This window comes from Oratosquilla oratoria, chromosome 21, assembly GCF_046742065.1.
Source record: "Oratosquilla oratoria isolate Oo_2021 chromosome 21, ASM4674206v1, whole genome shotgun sequence".
Classification (NCBI taxonomy): domain Eukaryota; kingdom Metazoa; phylum Arthropoda; class Malacostraca; order Stomatopoda; family Squillidae; genus Oratosquilla; species Oratosquilla oratoria.
In genome coordinates this window covers 27,841,772-27,868,748 of record NC_134797.1, presented here as the reverse complement: position 1 = coordinate 27,868,748, position 26,977 = coordinate 27,841,772, and the positions used below count along the sequence as shown (strand labels likewise).

General features: G+C 38.5%; 1 protein-coding gene across 7 annotated transcripts; it reads left to right on the top strand.

The window, feature by feature from the left end:
- The first annotated feature begins 44 nt into the window (after positions 1-44).
- kin17 (kin17 DNA and RNA binding protein) lies at positions 45-26,929 on the top strand. Of its 7 annotated transcripts, XM_076204602.1 has the most exons (4): positions 45-198; positions 10,497-10,730; positions 25,293-25,363; positions 25,586-26,929. In XM_076204602.1, exon 4 carries the CDS (start codon positions 25,605-25,607, stop codon positions 26,796-26,798), a length of 1,194 nt encoding a protein of 397 aa, XP_076060717.1. In that variant the 5' UTR covers positions 45-198; positions 10,497-10,730; positions 25,293-25,363; positions 25,586-25,604; the 3' UTR covers positions 26,799-26,929. The 7 variants fall into 7 exon arrangements, with proteins under 7 accessions (XP_076060717.1, XP_076060718.1, XP_076060715.1 ...); XM_076204603.1 differs by lacking the exon at positions 25,293-25,363 and having other exon boundaries at positions 10,497-10,638; XM_076204600.1 differs by lacking the exon at positions 25,293-25,363 and having other exon boundaries at positions 46-198.
- The last annotated feature ends 48 nt before the right edge of the window (positions 26,930-26,977 follow it).

The window sequence follows — 26,977 nt, the reverse complement described above, 5'->3', positions numbered from 1 at the left end:
TACTATGTCACAAATTTCAAATATAAGATCAGGCTGGTGGTGCAACTCGAGCTTTGCGTAAACCGCTATGAATACGCCAGAACGTCCTCTTCGACCGGGTAGCGCGCAGCCGCAGCGTTTATTCTTACAGAATGTAAACAATGGGAACGTTCAGTTAGAAACTGAAGAAAGCGGAAGGAGTAATATAATTACTATCAAGTAGGTATTAGAAAATTTTCGTGTATTATTTGACCTGTAGTGAACTATGCATGTGGTCGGAAGCTGAAATAGTTTGAATATGTCGTTTATGTACGTAATTATTAAAGTTCATGGTAGTGCTCCTAGAAAACAGGATTAGTGTACACAGGTATGAATTAGATGTAGATGCTTTTAGGATGCTCAACAAGTAGTATTTAGTGGGAAAAGCGAATCCGTCTGACATGAATCTACAAGGAAGCAAATTGGTAGTCATTAGGATAATAATTGGTAATCAATAGTTCCAAGTCCAAATTACCAGGGTTTTCACTTTTTAAGGCAAGATGATAGATCATCATCATAAGATGATAATAACGTCTAATTCACAATTAAGCTTTTATTCAATAAAAACTAAATGACAGAAGTTGATCATGGAAATCTGTCCAATGATTCCTATTTTTTTTTCTGCTCTATTTTGCCATCACTTTTGCCTGGCTCACACTCTATAGATCTTGTTATTGACACTAAAATGGAAAATTGTTGCCTTTTGTGTCAGAAATGCAGTTCAGGCTGTAATGAAATTTTTAATTGTGTTAATTTTTTTGCCCTCAATGTATGGTATGGACGTCTTGGTTGTATTCCAATAAAGTATCATGGAAACAGTTTCCTTTTTTTTGTATTTGAAAGATCTATGTTTTCTGTGCAATGGTTAGGTTAGGTTATACTAGGTTAATATCTGTTGGACAATGTAAGCTTCATGTTAGATATTTTTGCTTGTGGAGTCCAGGAATATTACTGCACCATAAATTAATTAAATTATGTTTAGGCACACTATTTGCTTTTCAGGCACCCTGTTGTACCCTTCCTATCAAATATTTGATATTTTGCTAGAAACGAGTTTATGATGTTTGTATTTTTTTCTGGTGAAAGGTGAAATTTTGGAAAATCTCCGCAGGCTATTTTGGGTTAATCTAAAGAATACCTATATGCTATAACAATAGAAAATGATATATTAATTTTGTAAATTGTAATACATCAATGTAATATACATTTCTATTGGCAGAAATAAATGAAAAAAAGTCACTAAAAGCAATACATAACCAACAACTTGAAGCACTAAGGCTAAGTGAGCTTCAGGATGCCATATTTGTTTCAATAAATGCGTAAGTCTAAGAAATTGAAGTATGATAAATTGGTCTAACCCAACCTCCTACAGGGTAAGCATTTAGTAATCCTAGGGTTGTTGAGGGTCATCATAGTCGGGGATGTTGAAAGTAGGTTTTGATATATTTTAATTTTTTATTATTTTTGTATGTATTTTAATTTACAAAATTAATATGTAATATATTATTGCTATATCGTTTAGTTTGCACAAGGTAGCCATCGCTATTATCAAACTGACATTGATGAGACTGGACATGTGATACAAATATGGCATCTTGAAGCTCACATCAAGCTCCATTCAGTAATCTATCACTTTTAGCAAGGTTTTTTACTATTGATTTCTGCCAAGAAAAAGATATTATATTGATGTACTTCAATTTACCAATTTGATATTTAAGTTTGATATATTGCATAGCTGTTCACTTTATTAGTAATACCCTATTTTGTTATGAGAAAAAAAAAATTCCAATAGTTTATGAGCAGATTTGAATAAATTTGTCATTCGTTTCTCCTAGAAATTGTTGGTTTTATGTTAATCCGCTCTCCACTCCATATCTCAGCAGTCTCGGGGCCATGGAAAATTGAGAATTTGGTTCGGGAATATGAGTAGAATGAGTGGATTCTAAAACCATTTTCTTATAAAAGTAAAAAGTTACAGGAAAGTAAACATACACTAACCTCTTTTTCTATTGTATTTTTGTGTTAGTTTTATCTCGACTAATTTGGGTATTTTTTAGAAGTGCACATGTACATGTTGTAGCATTAGAAAATTAAATATTAATTTTGTAAATTATAATATATCAATGTAAAAAAAAATTCTTGGCAGAAATCAATATTAGAAAATGCTACCAACACCTATGCAGAAACAAATGAAGTTGCTTTGACTCCTTTAGATGCCATCTTTGTTTTGATAGATTTGGAGGTTGGAGATAACAATGACAACCTGATGACCTCTAGAATTACAGTTACCATTTTACTAAGTGGAATTTAAGTTGGGTAGATTAGGTTAGAATAGACATATTGATCACACTATAATTTCTACGGCCTCTGCCTCTACTAAAATAAAGATGGCATCTCAAGCAACCGAAGAGGCTACATTTGTTTGTTTATAGCTTTTACCAACCTTTTCTATTATTAGCTTCTGCCAAGAATAACATAAATTACATTGATGTATAATAATTTACAAAATTACAATTTAATTTTCTATTGCTATACCATGTAGGCATGCACTTCTAAAGAATTATTCTTATTTTGTGGCATTACAGAAGAACCCTGAAAATAAACTAGAGGGGAGGACTACTGGTCCATTAAAATCATTTGGCCATAGGTTCCATGTGTTGAGTGTACATACATATACCAAAGGCTTTTTCCCCCTTACATGGGGGGTAGCCAAAAAGAAAAAGGCATAGAAACCACTCCCACCCATTCCATTTCCTATATAATCCACTCCCCTCCACCCTCCTCCCTCCCTCTTATCTTGGCACCTCCTGGATGATGGGTCATCCCTGCATCCTATCCACTGCCCTGGGTCAGAAGCAGTGTCGCAAGACACAGCACATCCACAGCAAGGCTGCTTCATAAATTCGGCGACCCCCTCTCTCCTTCCCCTCATGCAGAAAAGGAGAAGACGGGGAGAAATCCCTTCGGGCTGCATCAAATTTTTTCTCATATATACTTCCTCACCCCCCATCTCCATTTGGGAATGAATGCTAAGAGGAAATTGTATGAAGGAGTGATTGTGCCAACAACACTGTATGGGGCAGAAACATAGAACATCAGAGAGAGGGAGTTTGAATGTTTTTGAGATGAGGTGTTTAAGAAGTATGATAGTGGTTACTAGGCTGGATAGAGTGAGAAATGAGGTGAGGAGGAGAATGGGGGTGGAAAGGGAGTTGGGAGATAGGGTGGATGAAAGAATATTGGGATGGTTTGGACACTTGGAAAGAATGAGTGAAGAAAGACTAGTAAAAGAGGCATGGAAGGCAGATGTGGAGGGAATGAACATGAGGGGGCGACTTAGGATGAGATGGATGGATGGGGTAGAAGGGGCTTTGGGGAAGAGGGGAATGTCTGTTGAAGAAGGACTGGAGAGGACGGAAGACGGATTTTCATTTATTATTAGTTATATGTCAATTTATTATTATTTACTATTTACCTGTTTGTTTATTATTTAACTATACCTATGCATTTATTTATGTATTTTATTTGTTATTTACATTATTATAGTTTTTATTTATTATTTTATTATTAATATGATTTTTTTTTTGCATCCGACCTAGATATGGATCAAAAGGTCTCCTGTCGGCATGCTCCGCCTTTGTAATCCTTTGAATGGAGAAGGGTTGTACAGACGCTCCTCTACTTATGTTCATTCGTTTTACGTTTTTTCGATTTTACATTTAAACTGACTGTAAAAGAAATGTAAAAAAAAAAAAAAAATTGAGTGATTTTTTTAGTTTAGCGCGCTCTCCGTAGTTCAAACAATACTTACGCATGATGCTGCGTCCATTGTTTACATTGCACAAACGACAGACTGAAAGTGCCTTGCCTCCTCCTCCTCCTCCTCCCCTCCTCCTCCACCATCTCAATTTATGTTGCTTGAATTTAATTTATTTGAAATTAATGTTATTATTTTACAATGTTATGTGTATAATTAATGATTTAGGGGTGTTTTGTAAGATACGGTAATAGAATTTACGGATGTATAGTACAGTAACAACTTACGTTCATTTTCAACTTACGTTCGGCCGTTCGGAACGTAACTAAAACGTAAGTTGAGGAGCGTCTGTATATGGATGATGTTGCGATCCATGAGGTGGAATGGATGGGGGCTGAGGGAATATGTATGACAAATATTTGATGCAGCCCGAAGGGATTTCTCCCCATCTCCTTTTCCGCGTGAAGGGACAGAGAGAGGGGTTGCCGATTTAATGAAGCGGCCTTGCTGTGGATGTGCTGTGTCTTGTGACACTGCTTCTGGCCCAGGGTCGTGGACAAGATGCAGGGATGACCTGTCATCAAGGAGGTGCCAAGATAAGAGGGAGGGAAGAGAGTGGAGTGTGATAGGTATGGAATAGGTGGGAGTGGTTTTTATGCCTTTTTTTTTTTTTTTTTTTTCAATCTCCCTTATAAGGGGGGGAAAAGCCTTTGGTGTACATATGTATGTATTATACAGGAAGGGAGCTATGCTTGTAGTGACCCGTCTTTGTATCTTTCAGCATCTAGTTTGTTCATAAATTCTTGTATAGTTTTTGCACACTGTTGCCTCATCCAGTTTGTTCCAGACAACTAACATTTTGTGTAGGAAACTATTCTTTTTCAGATCTCCTCTATAACTATCTTTTGTAAGTTTCTTTTCCTGTCCTCTTTTTTTTCTTTTATCCCACTTCAATAAATCTTCTCTGTCAAGGACTTCATCCCTTTCATAATTCTGTATATGGCCAGTAGATCTCTTTCTCTTCTTTGTTCCAGGTGTTGGTTGTTCGAGTTTTGTCCAATCTTTGTTCATATGTTAATTTAGAAAGTGTTGGTGCCATCTTTGTCATTGATCTTCGGATTCTTTCTAATATCTTTATATTCTTTTTTGTGTTGGGTGTCCATAGTGTTGCAGCGTACTTGCCATCTTTGTCATTGATCTTCGGATTCTTTCTAATATCTTTATATTCTTTTTTTGTGTTGGGTGTCCATAGTGTTGCAGCGTACTTCAATCTTAGTCTTATCAGTGTGATTGATATTTTCTTTACCATTACCTCATCCAAGTAGTCAAAGGCCACATTTATTGATCTTAGTAAATTGAAGGTTTCTCCTACTATTTTGTTAACATGCTTGCCTGGTGACATGTCTTTGTTAATAATTACTCCTAGGTCCTTTTCCGAGCTAACTTTGTTTTTACTTCCTTTGTACCAATTTTATATTGTCTAGATATTCTATTTTAACTTTTTCCAAACTCCATTATACTACATTTTTTTATATTCACTTTCCACTTTTGGCTCCATTCTCAGACTTAATCCAGGTTTCTTTAGTGATTCAGTCTTTTTCTGTACTTACTTTCTTTAGTAGTTTTGCATCATCTGCAAAGAAGTTCACTTAACATTTAACACCTTCATCAATGTCATATATATGGCAAACATTATTGGATCTAATACAGAACCTTGTGGGACTCCACTTATCATTTATTCCCAGGTTGAGTTTTGTCTCTAACTACCACCCTCATTTTTCTCCCATTCAAGAAATCTTCCATCCATTTCAATAACTTTTCTTGTACACCTATTATTTCAAGTTTTCTTAGCTTTTTGTGTGGTACTTTATAAAATGCCTTTTGTAAATTTAGGAAAGCACAATCAGCCCATCCACCCCTTTCTTGCATTATTTCTATTAGCCTTGAGTAAAAGCAAATCAAGTTATTGGCACATGATCTTCCATGTCTAAAGCCAAATTGTTTTGGATTAAGTATATTATTTTCTTGAAGGTGTTTAATCCATCTACTTTTGATCATTTTTTCACATATTTTAGCTGTTGTGCTTGTAAGGGAGACTGGTCTATAATTTGTTGTGTCTTCTTTATCTCCCCCTTTATATATTGGTACAATATTTGCATTTTTCCAATCTTGTGGTACTTTCCTTCTTTGAGTAAGTAATCAATTACCTTATGTATTTTGTCCATTAGTTCATCTATACATTTAAATGTATTTAGTATCCAATTTGTAATTCCATCCGGACCATGCGATTTCCTGACATCAAGGTTTATTATTTGGTCCCTTATTCCCTTCTGTGTCACAATTATTTCTTTCATTGGGGGGAATCTTTCTGTCCTTCATCCCAATTTTGTGTACTTTCAATTGTAAATACAGATTTAAAATGTTTGTTCATAAATTCACCCATTTCTATATCTATATACGTTATTCCCTTGACTCAGTTTCACTATTTCTTGTTTGTCTCTTAATTTATCATTTACATACCTGTAGAATAGTTTAGGTTAGTCCTTGCATTTGTCTATTATGTCTTTTTCATTTTTTTTCTCTGCATATTTTTACATATTCATGTCTTAGTTTGATATGTATTTGCCACTTACCAATTTATTTATTTATTTTTATTTTTATTTTTGTTATTTATTATTATTATTATTATTATTATTTTTTTTTTTTTAAGCTTTGTCTCTTCTATATTCAGCCTCACTGCATTTTTTTGTTGTATCAGCACTTAATGTACACCCTTTTCTGCTTCTGCTGTGGTACGTACTTATCTATTCCTTCTTTATATACTTCTTTTAATATATTCCATTTCTCTTCCATCTTTGTTTCTTCATTTAAGAAATTTTCCCAATTTACATTTTGAAAAAAAAAAGTTTCTCAAAATCTGTTTTGTTGTATATTAGTCTTCGTTTTCTGTGTTTCTCATTTCTTCCCAAATCAATTTGTTCTTTTAGTTCAAACTCTATTGGTATGTGGTCACTCTTCCCAATTGGTGTCTTGTATTTTATTTTCTCCACAATTTCAGGCTCTGATGTAAATATTAAATCTAGTCTTGACAGTTCTTCATTGTTTTTATATAGCCGAACCTTGAAAGCCCGGACTAATTGGGGGGAAGGGTGGTCCGGTCATGCCAAAAGTCCGGTCACCGAAAATGTCGCCCTAACACCCGTAGATTTTCGTAGTGGTATATGTATAGGTAATGTATGATATGGCATAGAAACATAAGAATGATACTCTAACACTATAATAATAATACTATGATACTAATAATTCTGTTATAATAACTGTAATACAGGCATGTAAATGTACTGTTTATACAGTGTACTGTACTGTATTTTTTATTACATACACTGTAAATATCAGAAGGTATACACACGGGACAGTGGTGGCGGCCAGGGTTGCCACGTTTTCTACACTACCGTGTAGAATGGGAGTGTTGCCATACCGGGGGCATACATTTTTCTCGGGCGTGTGCAGACTTTCATAGCAAGATATACTTGTCAAACTTTGACAAAATGTTGGTTCTAGTTTTTTTATTCTTGAATGTATATAAGGCTCCCATGCCCTAATATATTCAGTAAGATATAATTTTTTTTTATATATTATTATCGCTAAAAGAAAGCTGAAACTTTTGCGTAGCATTTTTTCTACACGGTAAAAACGTATCTTTTGGGGTATAATATTTTATAAGTAAGACAATTGCCAATAAAAGTCATATTTTGATGTACCATTTATTATTTGATAACTAGTTCTATAATTTTTAAACAAAAGTTTGAGTTTTTGAATGTTTTTAACAGCCCACTGATATGTAGAAAAAAAATCCCTCATGTCCTTGTACCGTTGCCACATGCCGTTATTTTACTACATTTTGGTACAAAATTCTACGAAACAGCAGCCCTGGTGGCGGCTTGACTGGGCCATTTGAGTACACGTGTATGGCTGTCGTTGCCACCTACTGGACAAATAGGGAACTTTGCTTGAAAAGTCTGCCCTTTGTTCATTTCGACCGGTCATACGAGGGTCCGAGCATTCGGGGTCTGGGCTTTCGAGGTTCGACTGTATATGTTATTTTTATTTACCAATTGAGTCATTGTGTATTCAATATTCAATGGTCATATCCAATAGTATATTTCCCCAAAGGTCTTCTCCACCTTTTAGTGTCATCTCTTCCCAAAATATTTCTTTAAAATCACCTATAATTATATGTTTCCTCCTTTCAGTAATTCAGTTAATGCGTGTTTTGTGTCTTCCAACATTTTGGAATGATTGCTTTCTGTCCAAGAATATGTTTTTGGGGGGACATCTATTACTACAAATTTTCTACTTTTCGTGTCACTGATTTCAACTTTCATTGTAATCAGTTCCACATTATTTATTCCTTCTGTTATTTTTGTCACACTTACGCCTTTTGTAGTCAAAAACATGACTCCTCCATCCTGTTTCTCCTTTCTATTTTTTATCCAATGGTTGTATAAACCTTGTCCCACAGGATTAGGTGGTGTTGGACCTTTTAATTTTATCTCCACAATTCCCATTATGTCCGGTTTCTCTACTGCCAGATAGTCGTTTAATTCATTTAGTCCTAAAATCATGCCATCCATGTATATGTTATTCTTAATGTTTCCCTTCTCCTTTTTTGTTTATTGTATTTCTTTATATATATATATGTATAATACAGACGCTCCTCTACTTACGTTCATTTGTTTTACGTTTTTTCGATTTTACCTTTGAACTGACTGTAAAAAAAAATTGTTAAAAAAAAAAATTTGAGTGAATTTTTTAGTTTAGCGCGCTCTCCGTAGTTCAAACGATACTTGCGCATGATGCTGCGTCCATTGTTTACATTGCACAAATGACAAACTGAACATGCCTTGCCTCCTCCTCATCCTCCCCCTCCTCCTCCACCATCTCAATTTCTGTTGCTTGAATTTAATTTATTTGAAATTAATGTTATTATTTTATAATGTTATGTGTATAATTAATTATTTAGGGGTGTTTTATAAGATACGGTAATAGAATTTACAGATGTATAGTACAGTAACAACTTATGTTCATTTTCAACTTACGTTCGGCCGTTCGGAACGTAACTAAAACGTAAGTTGAGGAGCGTCTGTATACCGTTTTCTCAGCGGCAGGTCTAGAACTACAAAAAGAAAATCAGTCTGTTCTTCTCTCGTCCTGTCACCAGTTCCAATGTGCAGTAGCTACCATATATGTTTCAAAGAATTTTGTATTTATTATAATCTTACAAGCTGCATTTACACTAAGCAGGTTAGGGTCATGTTATGATTATTTTATGACTTGTCTTGAGTCAGCACTCCAATTCACATTAATGTATTTTAATATAAACTGTCACACTGAAAAAATGAGCCTGTTTGAGTCATATCATATCAACCCACCTAGTATGAACAGTTTAACTAAAAGTTCATGGAAGTTACTGTCAACTAGAGTTGCAATTCAAAACAAGTCATGAATCATCCTTACTTGATCCGACATGATTCACATGGTGTATATGTAGCCATAGTGCTCTAGGTATTGTAGATACACTGTTGACCATCAGCTAAACAGGACAGATGAGCATTATATGCATTCATTTAAGACACTGTGGACAGGGAAATAATGTCATTCATAAACTATATCTCGCTCTACACAGGTGTCAGCAGGTTTACATACAAATACTGAAAGACCATTTCCATAAAAGTGTTGGCTTAGTCAAAACATATACCAGCCCCTCACCTAGCCCACACCCATCCAAAAACTTGTTTGTTGTCCTTCTTCTTTGTGGATGAAGGGTCATCAATGCCCCTCACCCATAGCTTGGGTCAGAAGCAATGTAGCAAGACTGCTCCACAGCAGGGTCTGAGAACTAAAGCTGCTTTACCTTTATTGGCTCATTTCATGGGGAACCTCCCCTCCTCATCCACTTAGCAATTTACAGAGCGAACAAAAGGAAATCCCTTTGTGTTGCATCAGTTCTCTCATCCATTCACAACCACTCTCCACTAATGCGAGTCTCTTACCCTCTTCCTTACCTACTCAACAGATATTCCAATGAAAACTGAAGTCAAACAACATGTTCGCCTGCTTTGATTATGTAGTTTATAATTGGTTTTGTGATTGTTAATGTGATACCCACAGGCAAGATGGAGGGGCTATCACACTTCATTTATTATTATTATTATTCATCCCTAAGTATTTGTAATTACTATCCTCTCCTCTATTTCTGTACATAATGGTCTTTTGGATGCCAGAGAGAATCATTTCACCACTGCATATCGCTGAAACCCATCAACATCCTCCTCTCCACCAAGAGAATCATGAGGTGCTTGCACTTGAGCCATAGGTCATCCTCATATCTCTTTCTCTCCATCAGTTTCTGCTATTTTTCTACCTCTTGTTCACACAGAAATAGCTAGTAACATGTGACTCCTTCTCTCCTCATTCTGCTAACTGGTGACACGGAAACAGTCACCATTGTCCAAGATTTTATCTTGGGGAGATTTATGAAAAGGCTCAAGGACTGTTATCAGCTGCATGAGAAATTTAAAGCAACAGTTGATTGATTTGTTCATTAATTCTTGAAAGTAAACAAACTAGTAGTGAAAGTTCTTTCAGGTTTTATCATAATTGTGTTTAGTTATATGTGTGTATCATATACTATAATCATATCCATCTTGTGTTATTCCAGCCCAACATATTGATGCAACCTTAACTGGTCAAACAAAAACTCTTCTTTTCTTGAAGACTGACCATGCCTAACACAGTACAATGTGGTATCCAAAAGTTCCTGGTATTCAAGTGGAATATACAGACTGGTTATAATTGGCATGGTACCACTAGATAACATCAGTTTGCAGTACTCTAAATCAGTCTGTCAAGTTTTGTGGAATTGTACATTGGCGTTCATTTTATGGCAATATGCGTAAGTATTTGTAGGTGGTGTTTTACAATTTTTAAACTATGATGGCTAATTTCATCAAGTATTTTATTGGGAAAAACAACTGATAAACCATAAAATGATTAAAGAGGTAAATGATGGCCAAACTATGGGAAAAATACAATATTAAATTATTTATTCACTTTCAAATATAGTCAGACTTTATGTGACAGCACTGAGCATTCAAGTAGCTTATGATGATGCTGAGAAAGTTAATTTGGCAGTGCATAGGGCTCATCTATACAGGTACATATATAGTACAGTAGCTCAAATCCTCATTTAATAAGTGCACATCCACACCAAAAGGTCTATTCTTCTGTACCTCCCATCTTGGCACCTTGGTAAAGAAGGTTGCCCTGCCCCCTGTAGTGTTGTTCAAATGTAGAGTAGCATGGCACAGATCTTCCACAGCAGGGTCTGACAGCCAGAGTTGGTTTACCCCCACCACATTATAAGCAACCCTTTCTCTTCCACCCACATGTAGAGCAGATGCGGAAAATGTTCTTTTGTGCTGCTTCAACCAACCATTCATCCATTTGCAGTCACTCTTCACACATTTCTATCTTTTGTGTTCTTTCTTCCCGAGGTCTACTGACATACCACATGCTTCTAAACTTTTTTTCATCCCATTTATCTCTGTCACTCTAGGTCTTCATCTGGGGCTCATTCCTTATTCTTTTTGTACACCCAAATTGCTACAACATTCTCTGATCTGCCTCATTAAACAGTTTTCTTCCAACATGAGGAACTCCCATTTTCTAACTTGTTTCCACATTTCTCCCTCTTGTCCATTCTTGAAACACCTCTCATACTTCTCAAACACCTTATCTCAAAAATATTCAAACTGTCTTACATTCCAAGTCTACTTGGTATAGTACCAAGGGCAGTCACTCCTTCATACAACCAGCAGAAGGAAACTAATTACAGTACAGTTCTAATTATCCAGCTATCACAGGACTTTTTCATTGCCAGTAAATCAAATATGCTGTTGTTTCAGGTCATACCTTTTAAAAAAAGCATAAAACCACCCAAAACCCATTTAATTTCTTATCTGAACTTCGCAAATAACACGGTAACAAACTACAGTTGTATAAAAGAAAGTATTAATCAACAAATGAACACACTAATGATAAATCACCCAACTTTTTTACATTTTCTGTTTTTTAATTATTTATTTTATTATTATTATTATTATTTTTTTTTTTGTTAAGTTTCTTTTTTCTTTTAGCATAGCCTACAAACAAAGGAACACACTTGTAATGAAAAAATAATTTGCACACAATTTTGTTCTTCACATTTTCTGTTTCATCAATATCTGCATTTTCTTTGTTTCCCTTAGCCTAAACTAAACACATTTATTCCAAGTCAGAAGAGTAAAGCAAAGGGCAGGACACTGCCTCAACAGCTGATCTTGAATTGCTGGTTCCAGTGGCATCATTGTCTTCCATTGCCTGTGGGGAGGTTGCTGGGCAAAGGGCAGGAGTAGGAGCCAAGCTCTTCCTCCGTGCTGCGTGCTCAAACAAAACAAGTTCCTGATATCTGTCTGCCTGGAGGATTTGGCCTTTTTTGTAAGAAGGGTGTTCATCAAAATGTGGACAGCTATCACCTCAGTGGCATTGTAGTTATCACTGCCCTCCACAAAGGAAACAAACTTACCTTAACCTTCATAAGCCTCCTTCCATGTCTTTCTCTCCTTCTCCTCTTCATCAGACTCTTGCTCAGGTGGGGTGTTGCGGGTAGGGCCTCATCCATAATAGGGTCATTGACACTGCTTGTAACCACTCTTCAATTTCCTCTGTCCTCACTTGGCTAATAGGATGTAATGCAGGGGCACAACAAGCTAGCTGTCTCAGTTGCTCTGCTCGATGTCCTGAAGCTGTAGCTGCATTGAATCCTGAAAAGACCTCTTCATTGTCATCAATGTCTTCCTCCTCAAATACCATTTCTGGCCAAAGCTTATGCCAACACCTTCAAATGGTAGACTGCTTCACATTTTTCCAACCAAGTGCAGCAACAAATACAGCATCCTTGATGTTGAAGTTCTTCTGAAACTGGGGCACATTAGTGTCAATATTCACAAGCTTGCAAATAAAGTCACCCCTGTAGAAATGCTTAAAATTCTGAATGATTCCCTGGTCCATCAGCTAAATAAGTAGTCACGTTTAGAAGCAGGTAGGCAACAAAGATGTTACCCAAAACAAGTTCATGTGGAGGAGGAGTCTTGCAATTGTCCAGTACAAGAAGGACTTTAGAATCCTCACTGCTCACGAAGATGCTCCTTCACTTCCACTATAAAGGCATAATTTTTAAATGCCCTGGGTTTCTAAAACTTTGATATGGTTTAACGTCACACACTCCCCCCCTTATCGGGAGGCTAGGACGCTGCCCCTCACAGAGAGCTTTGTAGCGTGGAATTTAATGAACCATGCCCTTGGTTCAACTTCGTTGGTGGCAGAATTCGAACCGCCCTCACCTCGACCTTCGCCGCAAGTAACGACGCCCTAACCCGCTCAGCCAGCGAGCATCCTAGGTTTCTAAAATTTACCATTCACAAACAAGGTAAGCTTGTGAGTTCCAGTCATGTTAGCACATGGAAGAATAGTTATCCGGTCCTTGTTGTGCTTGAATCTGATGGTTGCCTTTTCCTTGAATCCACCTAAAGTTGAGCTGGGGAAATAAGGCCAAAAAAGTGTTGTTTCGTCAGTGCTATAAACCTGGTCTGGGTTCACATTATGCTCACGTATGATGCTAGAGAAAATTTCAGCATAATTTTCAACTGCCTCATAATCCACTGATTTCCAACTTCCTGATGCCATGACAAGTCTTAAAGTTGTGCAGCCGTCCGATGGAGAAGTTACATTTAGTTTCGATCTTCAAATCTGCCCAAAGCTTCTTGGCCTTCTTAATGAGCTTAGGCCAAGTGACAGGTTTACCTTTGGAGCATTGAGTGGTTAATCAGATGTAGAGAGACCGATCCAATTCACCAAGCTTAGGTCTCTTCAACAACTTCCTCTTGTCAATTAGTGATGTAGGGGCTTCTGTGTTAGCAGCAAAAGGTAGGAGCTTATCTCTCAGTTTCTTGAGGTCATACAGCGGTGACAAACTCGCACCAAATTCCACTACCAACTTGCTGTGGCTGTCTCCCTTCTCCATTTGTTTTACAAGCTCAATTTTCTTTGGGAGTGTCAGAACAAAGTGCTTCCTCTTCTCTGTGGTCTTATTCTGTGGTGGGGCCATGGTGAGATACAGTAGCCAGCACAGACATGCCAATGTAAAGAGGAGACTGAAATGTGGCTGATGCAACAGGTAATATGGCAGTGAAGCAGAAGGCTGTTCCCAGTAGTTCGGATGACTGCCGCTGAGCATTGTCACTCTACCCACATAGTTTGGTTGCTGATAGCACAAGTGAAATTAAGATATTGGCATTGCCACATATTAATATCTATATTTGATTTTAATAGGCTTGTCAAAAGGACACCAGATAATCAGAACCTCACTGTACAATCTACAAACAGTTTAGAGCCACATTCAACTGTACTTACACAGCATGGTTCCCAGCAATTAGGAAAACCTAGATACTCGTATTGTGTAAACTATACAAAATAATAACACGATGCACCAAAACCTCTCCAACAGTGCATTGCATGAACCAAAATCATCCATGTAGAACACATGAAAATGATATACACACAAAGTGGCATTTACATATTTGGATGAAGAAATTGTTAAAACAATATTGGTCACACTGATAAGGCCTAGACATGGAGCGACATTGTGGTCACCCAGTACCAAAAAGAATATAAAGAAAATAGAAAGAATCCAGAGAGCAGCAACAAAAATGGCGCCTGTACTTGCAAACTTGTCATATGAGGAGAGATTGGCTAAACTGGAGTTACCGACTCTGGAGCAAAGAAGAGAGTGAGGTGATCTACTGACCATCTACAGAATCATGAAAGGCACAGAAATATTCGATAGAGAGGACTTGTTAAACTGGGACAGGAGAAGCACAAGAGGACATGAAAAGAAAACCAAAAAACATAGCTACAGAAGAGATCTGAAGAAAAACAGTTTTCCACATAGAGTGGTAGACACTTGGAACAAACTGGAACCATTCATGAGTTTATGAGCAAACTAGACCCTGTAAGATACAAAGACGGGACACCATGAGCGTAGCTCCCCTTCCCGCAAAATACAACTAGGTAAATACACAGAGAAGGCTGTATGGTACTTAGACTTGGGAGGCAGGAAGGAGGAATTTAAATGTGTTGAAGATGAAATGGTCCTGCCCAGGTGCTGTTGCTAGTTTTTTCAAGGCTACATAACTTCTGCAAGATAGACCAGGTGCACTAGTTTGATTGAATGGGATGAAACAATTAAGAAATATGGTGGGGGTTATGAGGATGAATAGAGTGAAATATAAGGTGAAGCAAAGTGGGGATGGAAAGAGAACTGGTAGGTAAGGATGATAAAAAAATTCTTGGATGGTTTGGTCATATGGAAAGAATGAATGAAATAAACAATGGCAAAAAATGTGTGGAAGGCAGAGGTAAATGGAGGGAATGTGAGGGGAAGACTAAGAATGGGATGGATTGATAGGGTGGGAAAAATGTAAGCCTTGTAGCACACTCAAACTTTCAAAAGTTACCTTGAAATCAACTCTCTCTGGCCTCTTGGGTTTCCCATTCTCTGTCTCTATCTCTCTCTTCTCCCTCTTTCCAATCCACAGAGACAAGTTTGTGGGTAGGGTATTTTGACTGCACAACCCTACCTTTTTCCCTAGTTACCCTACCCCTCTTATTATGCATACATACATATACCAAGGCTTTTTCCCCCTTACAAGGGAGGCAGCCAAAAAGGAAAAGGCATAAAATCATTCCCACCCATTCCATCCCTGAATACACTCCACACCCCTCCACCCTCCCTCTTATCTTAGCACCTCCCGGATGACGGGTCATCCCTGCACCTTGTCCCCTGCCCTGGGTCAGAAGCAGTGTCACAAGACACAGCACATCCAGAGCAAGGCCGCTTCATTAAATCGGCGACCCCCCCCTCTCTGTCCCCCCATGCATAACAGGAGAAGACGGGGAGAAATCCCTTTGGGCTGCGTCAAATTTTGCTCACACATACTACCTCACCCCCATTCCACCTCATGCATCACAACATCATCCATATACAACCATTCTCCATTCACCCGTCTTCTGTCCTCTTCCGTCCTTCCTCAACAGACATTCCCCTCTTCCCCAAAGCCTCCTTCACCCCATCCATCCACCTCATCCTAGGACGTACCCTCATGTTCACTCTCTCTACATCTGCCTTCCATACCTCTTTTACTAGTCTTTCTTCACTCATTCTTTCCATGTGTCCAAACCATCCTAATACTCTTTCATCCACCCATCTCCCAACTCCCTTTCCACCCCCATTCTTCTCCTCACCTCATTTCTCATTCTGTCTAGCCTAGTAACCCCCATCATACTTCTCAGACACCTCATCTCAAACACATTCAAACCCCTTCTCTCTTCCTCTCTTATGTTCCATGTTTCTACCCCATACAGTGCTGTTGGCACAATCACTCCTTACAGTCTCCTCTTAGCATCCATTCCCAAATGTCTATTCCTCATTACACTCTTCAATCCACCAAGGCATTTACTCGCTTCTCTCAATCTACATTCTACCTCCACCTTCACTCCACCTTTTCCTGCCACATTTGCACCCAAGTATCTAAAACTATCCACTTCCTCCAGTCGCTCTCCCTTAACCCCTTCCATACGGGGCCGCACACGTAGGCGTCATGGGGAGCGAGTGTATTCGCGAGGCTGCCATATCGGCGTCTTGATTATATTTATTGTAGTCGCCCCTCCATAATGACATTCTTTCTAATTCTTTTGTAATCGCATTTTCTATGGTTATCAAAATTCACGGGTGAAGAGAGAACGATCGATATAAGCGGTGACTATATTTTATGATGCGAGTATTATTACGACACGTCGTACGGCTGGCATTGGTTGCTGCCACCAAGATCTAAGTCCATGACGCCTACGTGTGCGGCACCGTATGGAAGGGGTTAATGCTCACTTCCAGTCTGCTGCCACTTTCACCCCTTGTACATCTCATCACCTTACTTTTACCCACATTTATCTTTAGCTTTCTTCCATCACATACCCTCCCAAACTCTGTCACCAACTTCCTCAGTCCCTCCTCCGATCCTGCCACAAGGGCAGTGTCATCAGCAAACAACAGCTGGCTTACCTCCCACTTTTCTCCATTTTCTTTAACCATCTCCAATCCCTGACCCACTACCCTTGCATTTACCTCTCGCACTACCCCATCCATGTATAAGTTGAACATTCCCAAATGTCTATTCCTCATTACACTCTTCAATCCACCAAGGCATTTACTCGCTTCTCTCAATCTACATTCTACCTCCACCTTCACTCCACCTTTTCCTGCCACATTTGCACCCAAGTATCTAAAACTTTCCACTTCCTCCAGTCGCTCTCCCTTAATGCTCACTTCCAGTCTACTGCCACTTTCACCCCTTGTACATCTCATCACCTTACTTTTACCCACATTTATCTTTAGCTTTCTTCTATCACATACCCTCCCAAACTCTGTCACCAACTTCCTCAATCCCTCCTCCGATCCTGCCACAAGCGCAGTGTCATCAGCAAACAACAGCTGGCTCACCTCCCACTTTTCTCCATTTTCTTTAACCATCTCCAATCCCTGACCCACTACCCTTGCATTTACCTCTCGCACCACCCCATCCATGTATAAGTTGAACAGCCAGGGTGACAAAACGCATCCTTGACGAAGTCCCACCTTTACCTCGAACCACTCACTCTCTCCTTTTCTAATCCTGACACAAGCTCTACTACTCTCATAAAAACTCTTGACAGCTCCTAGAAGCTTTCCTCCTATCCCATATATCTGCATAACCTCCCACAGTGCCTTTCTGTCTACCCTATTGTAAGCCTTTTCCAGATCCATAAAAGCCCAAAAAACATCCTTCCCCTTTCCTATAGCTTTCTCACATATTTGTCTTACCACAAAGATCTGATCTACACAACCTCTACCCATCCTAAATCCACACTGTTCCTCACCAATTACTCCCTCTGTTCCTCTCCCAATCCTCTCAATCAAGATCCTCCCATAAGCCTTCCCAACTACACTTAACAAGCTAATCCCTCTGAAACTACTACATTCACACTTGTCCCCTTTTCCCTTGTAAAGTGGAACTATACAAACACTCCTCCAGTCCTCCAGCACTCTACCCTCTCTCCAGCAAACATTAAATAACCTCACCAGCCAGTCCACCATCACTGTACCTCCTTTTTTTAGACATTTTGCATGGCATCCATCCAGACCAGGTGCCTTACCTGCTTTCATCATCTTAACAACTGCCTTCACTTCATCCTTCCCTATTTCTCCTCCATTTTCCTCACTCATCACGGTCATTTTCTTAGCATTTCCCACTGCAACTATCTTTCCCTCCCTATCCTCCTTCACATTTAGCAACTCCCTAAAATATTCTGCCCATCTTCCCCTTACTGCCTTCTCTTCCATTATCATCTCTCCATCTGCACCTTTTACCTTTTCTTCTCTACTTGATTCGCCTCCTCTTCCTCTCTTAATTTCTTTCCAAAACATCTTTTTATTACTTGCAAAATTTTCTGTCATACTCTTACCCCACTTCACATCTGCTCTCCTCTTCGCCTCCTTTACCTTTTGCTTTACTTCTCTTTTCTTTTCTTTGCACCTCTCATATGACTCCCTTGTCCTATTTTGTAACCAATCTGTGAAAGCTCGCTTCTTCTCTTCTACAACCTTCTTTGTTCCCTCATCCCACCATTCACTACCCTTCCTTCTATTTCCTCCTGTCCTTCTTGTTCCACACACCATCCTTGCACACTTTGTGACTCCCTCCTTGAACCATCCCCATTCCTCCTCCACACCTAGCTCTACTCTATCCTTCACTCCCTCCCACTCCTCCTTCAGCTTCTTCTTGTACTCCTTTTCCTTTTCATTTAAAGAGTTGACTCTAAGCACCTCCCTACCTTTTGTCCCTTTCCTCTTTCTCCATCTATCCTCCACTCTCAAATTACCTTCCACCAAAAAATGATCAATATTCCCCCACCCTCTCCCCTTAGCACATGTACATCCTTAACTCTTCCTATCATAGTCCTGTTTACCACTACATAATCCACCAGCGCTTTATCTACCACCCTTCCATCCACCACCCTCTCCCATGTGTACTTATGCTTGACTTTCTTCCGAAACACTGTATTTGCTATCATCAACTCTCTTTCTAGACACATTTCCACCATCAACTCTCCACTACGATTCTTTCCTGGAACTCCACATTTCCCAACCACTCCATCAATTGGACCATTTCCTACCCTAGCATTAAGGTCTCCCAGTACTATTACATTGACATTTCTCCCTAAATCCTCTATGCACTCATTTAAATCTATCCAAAAGGCCTCCCTTTCTTCTACACTCTTCTCACTACCAGGCCCATATGCACTTACAAAGACCCACATCTCCTTTCCCAGTTTCACCTTCATCCACATTATCCTTGAGGAAACCTCCTTCCACTCCACTAAACATTTACCTATCTCTTCACTTACTAGAATAGCCACCCCTTCCCTCCCTTGCCCTCTCTTCACTCCTGATAACCTCCCACTTACACTCACCCTTCCCTTTCAACTTAGTTTCACTCAAAGCCAACATATCCATCTTTCTTCTCACAAACATACTACCTATCTCTTCCCTTTTACTCTCATCTGTATATAAAACATTTTACAGTATTTCATAATGTGATAAAAGATGTACATATGATAAAAAAAACATACATAGTAAAGTCCTTATAGTATATACTGCATTATATGATCACCAAATTTAAATACAGCATAGTACTGTACTACAATGTATGAAAGAATTAATTAGAAAATACATGCTGTATCAAGAGTACTGACAACATGTCCAACAGGCAAGGCTGCATAGCATGGATCATATAGAATCTCGTGGTATGTGTCATTCACACATAATGTGCCCAGACTCCCACCATATAATCCAGATTTGTGTTTGATGTATGAAAAGTTGTGTGGAACCCTAGAAGAGTGATTTATCTGATATCCAAAATATAGATGTTTGATTTTGAAAGGGTTTACTTGATTTAAGATTGCATCTTTTGTTACCCGTATCACATTTAAGAGGATTTTTTCATTTTTTCAAGTTATTAAGGAATGTTATCATGTTTTCAGATGTATTTATTCTTCAAAAGTTGTACCACAGTGTGTTATGTTCAAGTCTTGTGAAATATTCTGTTGGCACAAGGTACAGGCCATGGAACTTGAAATTTCATGAATGTGTTGATAGTCTTTGTTTACAGTTTGAACTTTCATCATTTTTGTCTGTTAGACTTAAAGGATGATTTGAATGCTATGAATTGTTATTCAGTGTCTGACCACATTTGAACAACACAGATATTTGTATTTTTCTCAGGCCTTTTTTTCTCAAAGTTTAGAGAAGTTGCAGAACTACTTACAGTTGGTCAAAAAAATGTTTGAAGTATTAACTTAAGTGCACAGTTCCACAAAACCTGACATTAATTTACAACAAGGGTTTGATGTTTCTTAGCAGTACCAATACTAACCACAACCATTTTGTGCATACAAATGGAGAATTCCAAGAACATATGAATAAAGACATACTTTAAGAAGAAAAATTTATAGTTGATAAAAACAAATATGTCTGAATAATAATCACTGAATCTTTGTTCAGAATAATAATAATTGTTGCTTCAAGTTTCACTGACTGGAAATCCACAGCCCCACAGTGGTTGTTGCCATTGGTCCTTTGGCCCTCCCATAGATCTCTGGGAAGAAACTAGATTGTTTTGTAAGGCTGGGATATTTTATTTAACTAGCTTATCGTAGTAACAAAGGAACAGTCAATAATTGTCAGCTCTCCTTATGTTAAAAGTAAGACTAGCCATATTGTACGACTGTGAAACATGGGCCCTTAGGAAAGCTATGGAGAAGTTTGAAGTTCTTGAAAATAAGATTTTACGGAGAATTTTAGGACCCATGTATGACAACCAAAGGCAAGAATGGAGAATAAGACATAACTGGGAAATTCGAGAAAAAAATATATATAATAAAAATGTAATAAGATTAAAAAGATTGAAATGGGCAGGACATGTCACAAGGATGCAAGAAGATATATGGCCAAAGAAAGTGCTCAATAGTGGAGTGCATGGAACACGACCACTTGGACGACTTAGAAAAGACTGGAGGAGATGCGTTGAAGATGTGCAGATATGCAGAATAGAACCAAGTAAATGGAAGGAGGTGGCACAGGACAGAAATACATGGCAAGATGCTTCAAAAGCGGTTATGGATCACCAAGTGGCCCAAAGACCAGCGGAGTAAGATTAAGTAAGACGGAAAGAATTTAAGAAAACTTAGGTGAGGAAAGTATCCAAAATATTAAGAAATGGAAGGAAAGCATAGAAAATAAAGAAAATGCCTTTAAAGAAAGCCCAACAACAACTGCAGGAAAATGCAAAATATACATAGAAGTGGAAGATCATGTGCCACAAACTTAATGTGCTCTTACTTGAGATTAATAGAAATAATTCAAGAAAGGGCCAGATGGGCAGATTGTTCCTTCTTAGATTTACAAAAGGCATTCGACAAAGTACCACACAAAAAGCTACCAAGAAAAATTTAAACAATAGGTGGAATACAAGGAAGATTATTGGAATGGATGAAAGATTTCTTGAACGGGAGAAAAATGAGGGTGCTGGTCTGATACTAGAACTCTAATTGGGAAGAAATGATAAGTGGAGTCCCACAAGGCTCTGTATTGGCTCTGATAATATTTGCCATATATATTTAAATGACATGCAGACAATGCAAAATTATTAAAGAGAGTAAGTACATAGGAAGATTGCAAATCATTACAAGAAGACCTGGACAAAATCTGGAAATGGAGTCAGAAGAGTGAATTTCAATATCAAGAATTGTAGTATAATGGAATTTGGAAAAAGCAAAAACAGAGTACCAGGACAATACAAAATTGGTACAAAGGAAATTAAAAAAGTCAACTTGGAAAAGGACCTAGGAGTAACTATCACCAATGACATGACACCAGACAAACATATCAACAAATTAGAGAAACTTTCAATTTATTAAGATCAATGAAAGTGGTTTTTGACTATGTGGATGAAGAAATGTTAAAAAAAATATTATTTACATTGATAAGACCAAAATTGGAGTATGCTGCAACACCTAGTATTATGGACACCTAATACTAAAATTAGAAAGAATTCAAAGAGCAATGACAAAGATGGCACCAACACTCTCCAATTTGACATACAAACAAAGATTGGACAAACTCGAACTACCTACCCTGGAACAAAGAAGAGAAAGAGGAGACCTGCTAACCATATACAGAATTATGAAAGGGATGGAAGTCCTTGATAGAGATGACTTATTAAAGTGGGATAGAAGAAAAACCAGAGGACATGAAAAGAAACTTAAAAAGGATAGTTACAGAAGAGGTCTTAAAAAGAATAGCTTCCCACACAGATTGATAGATATCTGGAACAAACTGAATGAAGAAACAGTGAGTGCAAAAACTATACATGAATTTAAGATCAAACTGGATGCTGAAAGATACAAAAGCGGGTCATTATGAGCATAGCTCTCTTCCTGTAAAATACAACTAGGTAAATACACACACAATCATCTCCTTGGTGTTCAAAGAAGAGAACCAACTCCATACCCTAAACAACACAACAATAGCATGTGGAAATTATTATACCTAGCCTCTCCCCCCCTTAAAAAAAATATTACAAACACCCTCACTTTCTCTATCCAAAGGGGGGGCTTGTACTACCTCAAATCATGAGATCCAAGCCAATATTCACCCCCAACCTTGCACCAATTCCATGTTCCAGATCCTCAAAAATACTTCCCACAGAAAACTAACCAGGAACATCTGGTCTTATGACAGGTCCTCATCACTCTCATATCTCAGCCTCTTAGACCTTCCAATAACCCTAGGCCTAGCTGGAATGAATGATTACTGGTTAGTTTCAAATTCCCTGTTCCCAGAATTCAATCCCCCCCACTTCCTTCTTTATACCCTTACCCATTAGTAATACCTCTTCCCTCTCAAAACATGGGCACACCCTCCCAACAAGAAGAAACAAATCCTTATCCCCTCTCATTTATATGTCAACATCTATACTCATGGGGAGATCTCCAGTGACAGTGACTCCCACCTCCTCCATCAGCCCACTCCAACACACAACCCATGCTAACAGTTGCATCCCACCAACCCAGACATTAATGCATGGGATTCTACAGTAGGATTACAATGGACTCATCCTAAAATAGGAAAATGTTTTTCTTCTTGGACAATGTTAATACAGTTGTCTCTTTCCTTAAAAGTGGCAGTTTGCCGACAAGATTGACGAGATAAACACCATATGAGGACGGAGCCTTTATTTGTGCGACGTTTCGCTTATTACAGCTTTTTCAAGTACAAGTTGAGATACAAATGCTTGAGATTAAATAAGGGGAAAGGAGGGAACGGGGAGAGAAAAGGGGGGGAGGAGGAGGAGGGGGGGGTTGGACACTGGGAAAAGGATGAGAATGTTGATCCAAACGTCCGTGGGCGAAATGTCCACAAAGGGTGGTTTAGATATTTAATATTTTGTCGGCCATGGGTATTAGGGGAATAATGTGAGGCGAGATGTTAAACATGCCCCTGTTTTGTTCAATAGTGTTCGTTCCTTGAATGATTGCTGCTTCTAAACACTTCCTGCGGATTTTGTCTGGTTCCCGTATCAGCAGCTCTGCATTCTTCCAGTCCATAAGATGGTTTTCCTTGTTTCTATGTGTCACACATGTGTCACAAAGGCTCCGTCCTCATATGGTGTTTATCTCGTCACAGTTGTCTCTGCCTACAGGAAACATAACTAAGCATACATACACATCCCTACTTACCCACCTCCCCCATCAACATCATGGAAGTAAAGCCACATGCTCATTTAGCTGGAGTTCATATTCATAAATTATGCTGGTAACAGGTCTTGATTGAATCATGGTGTATTCATTGGTTTGATAAATGCTGAAATACCTTCTCAAGTTAGCAGTCAGTATCTATGTCATACAGCAGGACAAGAAGCACAAGTGACATGGAGATTCAGATCTTAGTTCTGTATAGATATAAACAAAGCCATATACTTTGATTGAGCCCATAACATCATGAGCCATGGCAGTCTTACAAAGGTGGTGGTGAGGAGCCCAGAAAGTGCATAGCTGCAGCAGAAGCAATCACCTTTGCCCTGTGCACATGGACTTGTGGCAGGTAACAGTCACTGCTGGGAATCATAAAGAAGTGCAGGATTTGAACCTACAACTAAACATATGTGAGACCAGTATGCTTCCAATTACACTACCACTGTTATATACTATGATACCAAAGCATGTGAAACTTTCTGATACCTCTGTGTCCTTGCCACATATATGGACAGACTGAATTGTATCATACAGTAAACTCCCAGATACCTCAACCTTAGCCTTGGTCCATGAGACCTGTAGTCCCAGTATCTCCCCCCCCCCCATGCAGTGACTAGGCTGCAACCTCAACCTACTCTACAAGAAATATGTCATCAGCAAAGATGAGGTCAGTGACTTTAATGTTGCTTGTGGATGCCCTACAATATCTCATTAGATATCGAAATTAGTAGGACAAGGATGCACTCCTACTTCACTCTTGAATTAACAGGAAAAAAACCAGATATGCCTACTACACACTTCACAGAACTCTTTCCCATACTATAGGGCAGACATCAGGCCAGTATCCTTGTAAGAATCCCTTGGATTCACATAAGATCCTAGAGTACTCCCACAGTGTACTGAATCAAGCACCTTCTTGGGATCACCATAGACTGCAAGCAGCCCCTGCTGAAACTCTAATCATCATTCCACAAGAACTTGAATTGTTAAGATCCACTCAGTTGTTCACACACCATGAAAGATTGCTCAGGCCTCTGAAACTTTAGTAGATGGAAGACCTGTGCTAGCAGATGTTGGGCAAGTACCTTGCCTATTACACTGAGCAATGTTATATCAAGGTAACTTGCAGTCATGCTGGTCCCATTTCCCCTTTCAGATGGAGATGACCAGCCCCATTTTCCTGTCAGAGGGAATGGTACCATACTACCAAACATCAGACAGCACTGCATGCAGTCGAATCATGGTTTCACCTCTGGTTTTCAGTGACTCCACAATGATGTCAGGCACCTTTCCACTCTTCAATTCACACACTCTCTTAAAACTCATTCAGAGAGAGCAGAATTTCATCAGTAGATTGGCTATTATTTCTGGGCCTGACCTGGAAACCAGGTACTGGCCACCACCTCCTCCTCTTCCTTTCCATTTTCTTGGTTTCTTCTACTTTTCTTTCTTCATCTTCCTCTGTAGTCAATGACTAATACAACACAAATAACAATACAACATTTCTTTCCAGAGGATATGGGAGAGTCCAGTAGCTGCTACTTGCCACTATGGGTCGCTGGTGTCCAGTTAATAAAACTTAAGGCAACAATTAAATAGTTTATTTATTCATTTATCTATTTAGTTTATCATATATTCTCATGTTGTGGTTTTATGTTTTTGCATTATAATAGTGAAGGGAGACTCCAATAATATGTATGCATTTTTACATTGAGTAAGACTGAAATGAAGTCTACTCGTTCATTTCTGCTGTATATCAATTTAATTTCATTTGAGTTGTTAAAATTGCCTCTTTCTGTTTTGCAGGTGTGGTGTTTGATTCAGGATGGGGAAGGCAGAAAAGGGCACTCCAAAGGACATTGCAAATCGCATCAAAGCTAAGGGATTACAGAAATTAAGATGGTATTGTCAAATGTGTCAAAAGCAGTGCAGAGACGAAAATGGCTTCAAGTGCCACACCATGTCTGAGAGCCATCAAAGACAATTACTTTTGTTTGCAGATAATCCTGACAAGTACATTGATAGCTTTTCTCAGGAATTTTTGGATGGATACATAAATCTCTTGAAACGACGATTTGGTACAAAGCGTGTACATGCCAACAATGTGTATCAGGAATATATCCATGATAGGGATCATGTGCACATGAATGCTACACAGTGGGAAACTTTAACAGATTTTGTCAAATGGCTTGGAAAGGAGGGTCACTGTACTGTTGATGAAACAGAAAAGGGTTGGTATGTTGCTTACATAGATAGAGACCCAGAAACCATTCGCAGGCAAGAGCAGTTAGCTAAGAGAGAAAAATTTGAGAAGGATGAAGAAGAAAGAATGCAGGAATTCATTAATAAGCAAATAGAAATGGGGAAAGCTAAAGGAGAAAGTGAAGACCCACAGTACACAGAACTCAAACGAGACAATAATGAGGAAACAATTGCTTTGAATATGAAACTTGGAGTAATGAAGAAAGATAAACCATCAATACAGAAATCTATGAGTTTGCTCTCAGCTCCTTCCTCAAGTAAGCCCAAAGAGAAGCCCAAGAAGGAAGAATTTAAGAAAAGATCAGCTTTAGATGAAATAATTGAGGAGGAAACACAGCAGAAAAGGATGAAGGAAGCAGAAGCCAAGACTAATCCCCCTCCAAAAGAAACGAGACCTGCTGAGAAACCATGGTTGGTGAAGGACATTGTTGTTAAGGTTGTGACAAAAGACTTGGGATCTAAATACTATAAAGAAAAAGGAGTGGTAAAGGATGTTCTAGATAAATATGTTGCCATTGTCAAGCTGCTTCAATGTGGCACTAAGCTCAAGTTAGATCAGGCACACCTTGAAACTGTTGTACCATCAGAAGGAAGAAATGTGCTCATCTTACTTGGGAAACATAAGGGGGAATCTGCAACACTCAAAAAAATCAATGCTGATAAATTTTGTGCTTCACTATTATTAACCTCAGGACCAGAAAAGGGTGAAAAAATTGATGTTGAGTATGAGCACTTTAGTAAAATATACACAAAGTAAATAATGTATGTATTTGATTGATGCACTTATATTCAGTGTATCACTGTAAGATTGGAAGAAGCCAGATGGAAGTTTATCGCAGGATTAATGTGCTGGAGAGTTTTAAATATATTTATAGTATAACTTGACAACATAGTTTTCTTACCACATTAAAACAATCATTCAAGAAATTTTTACCC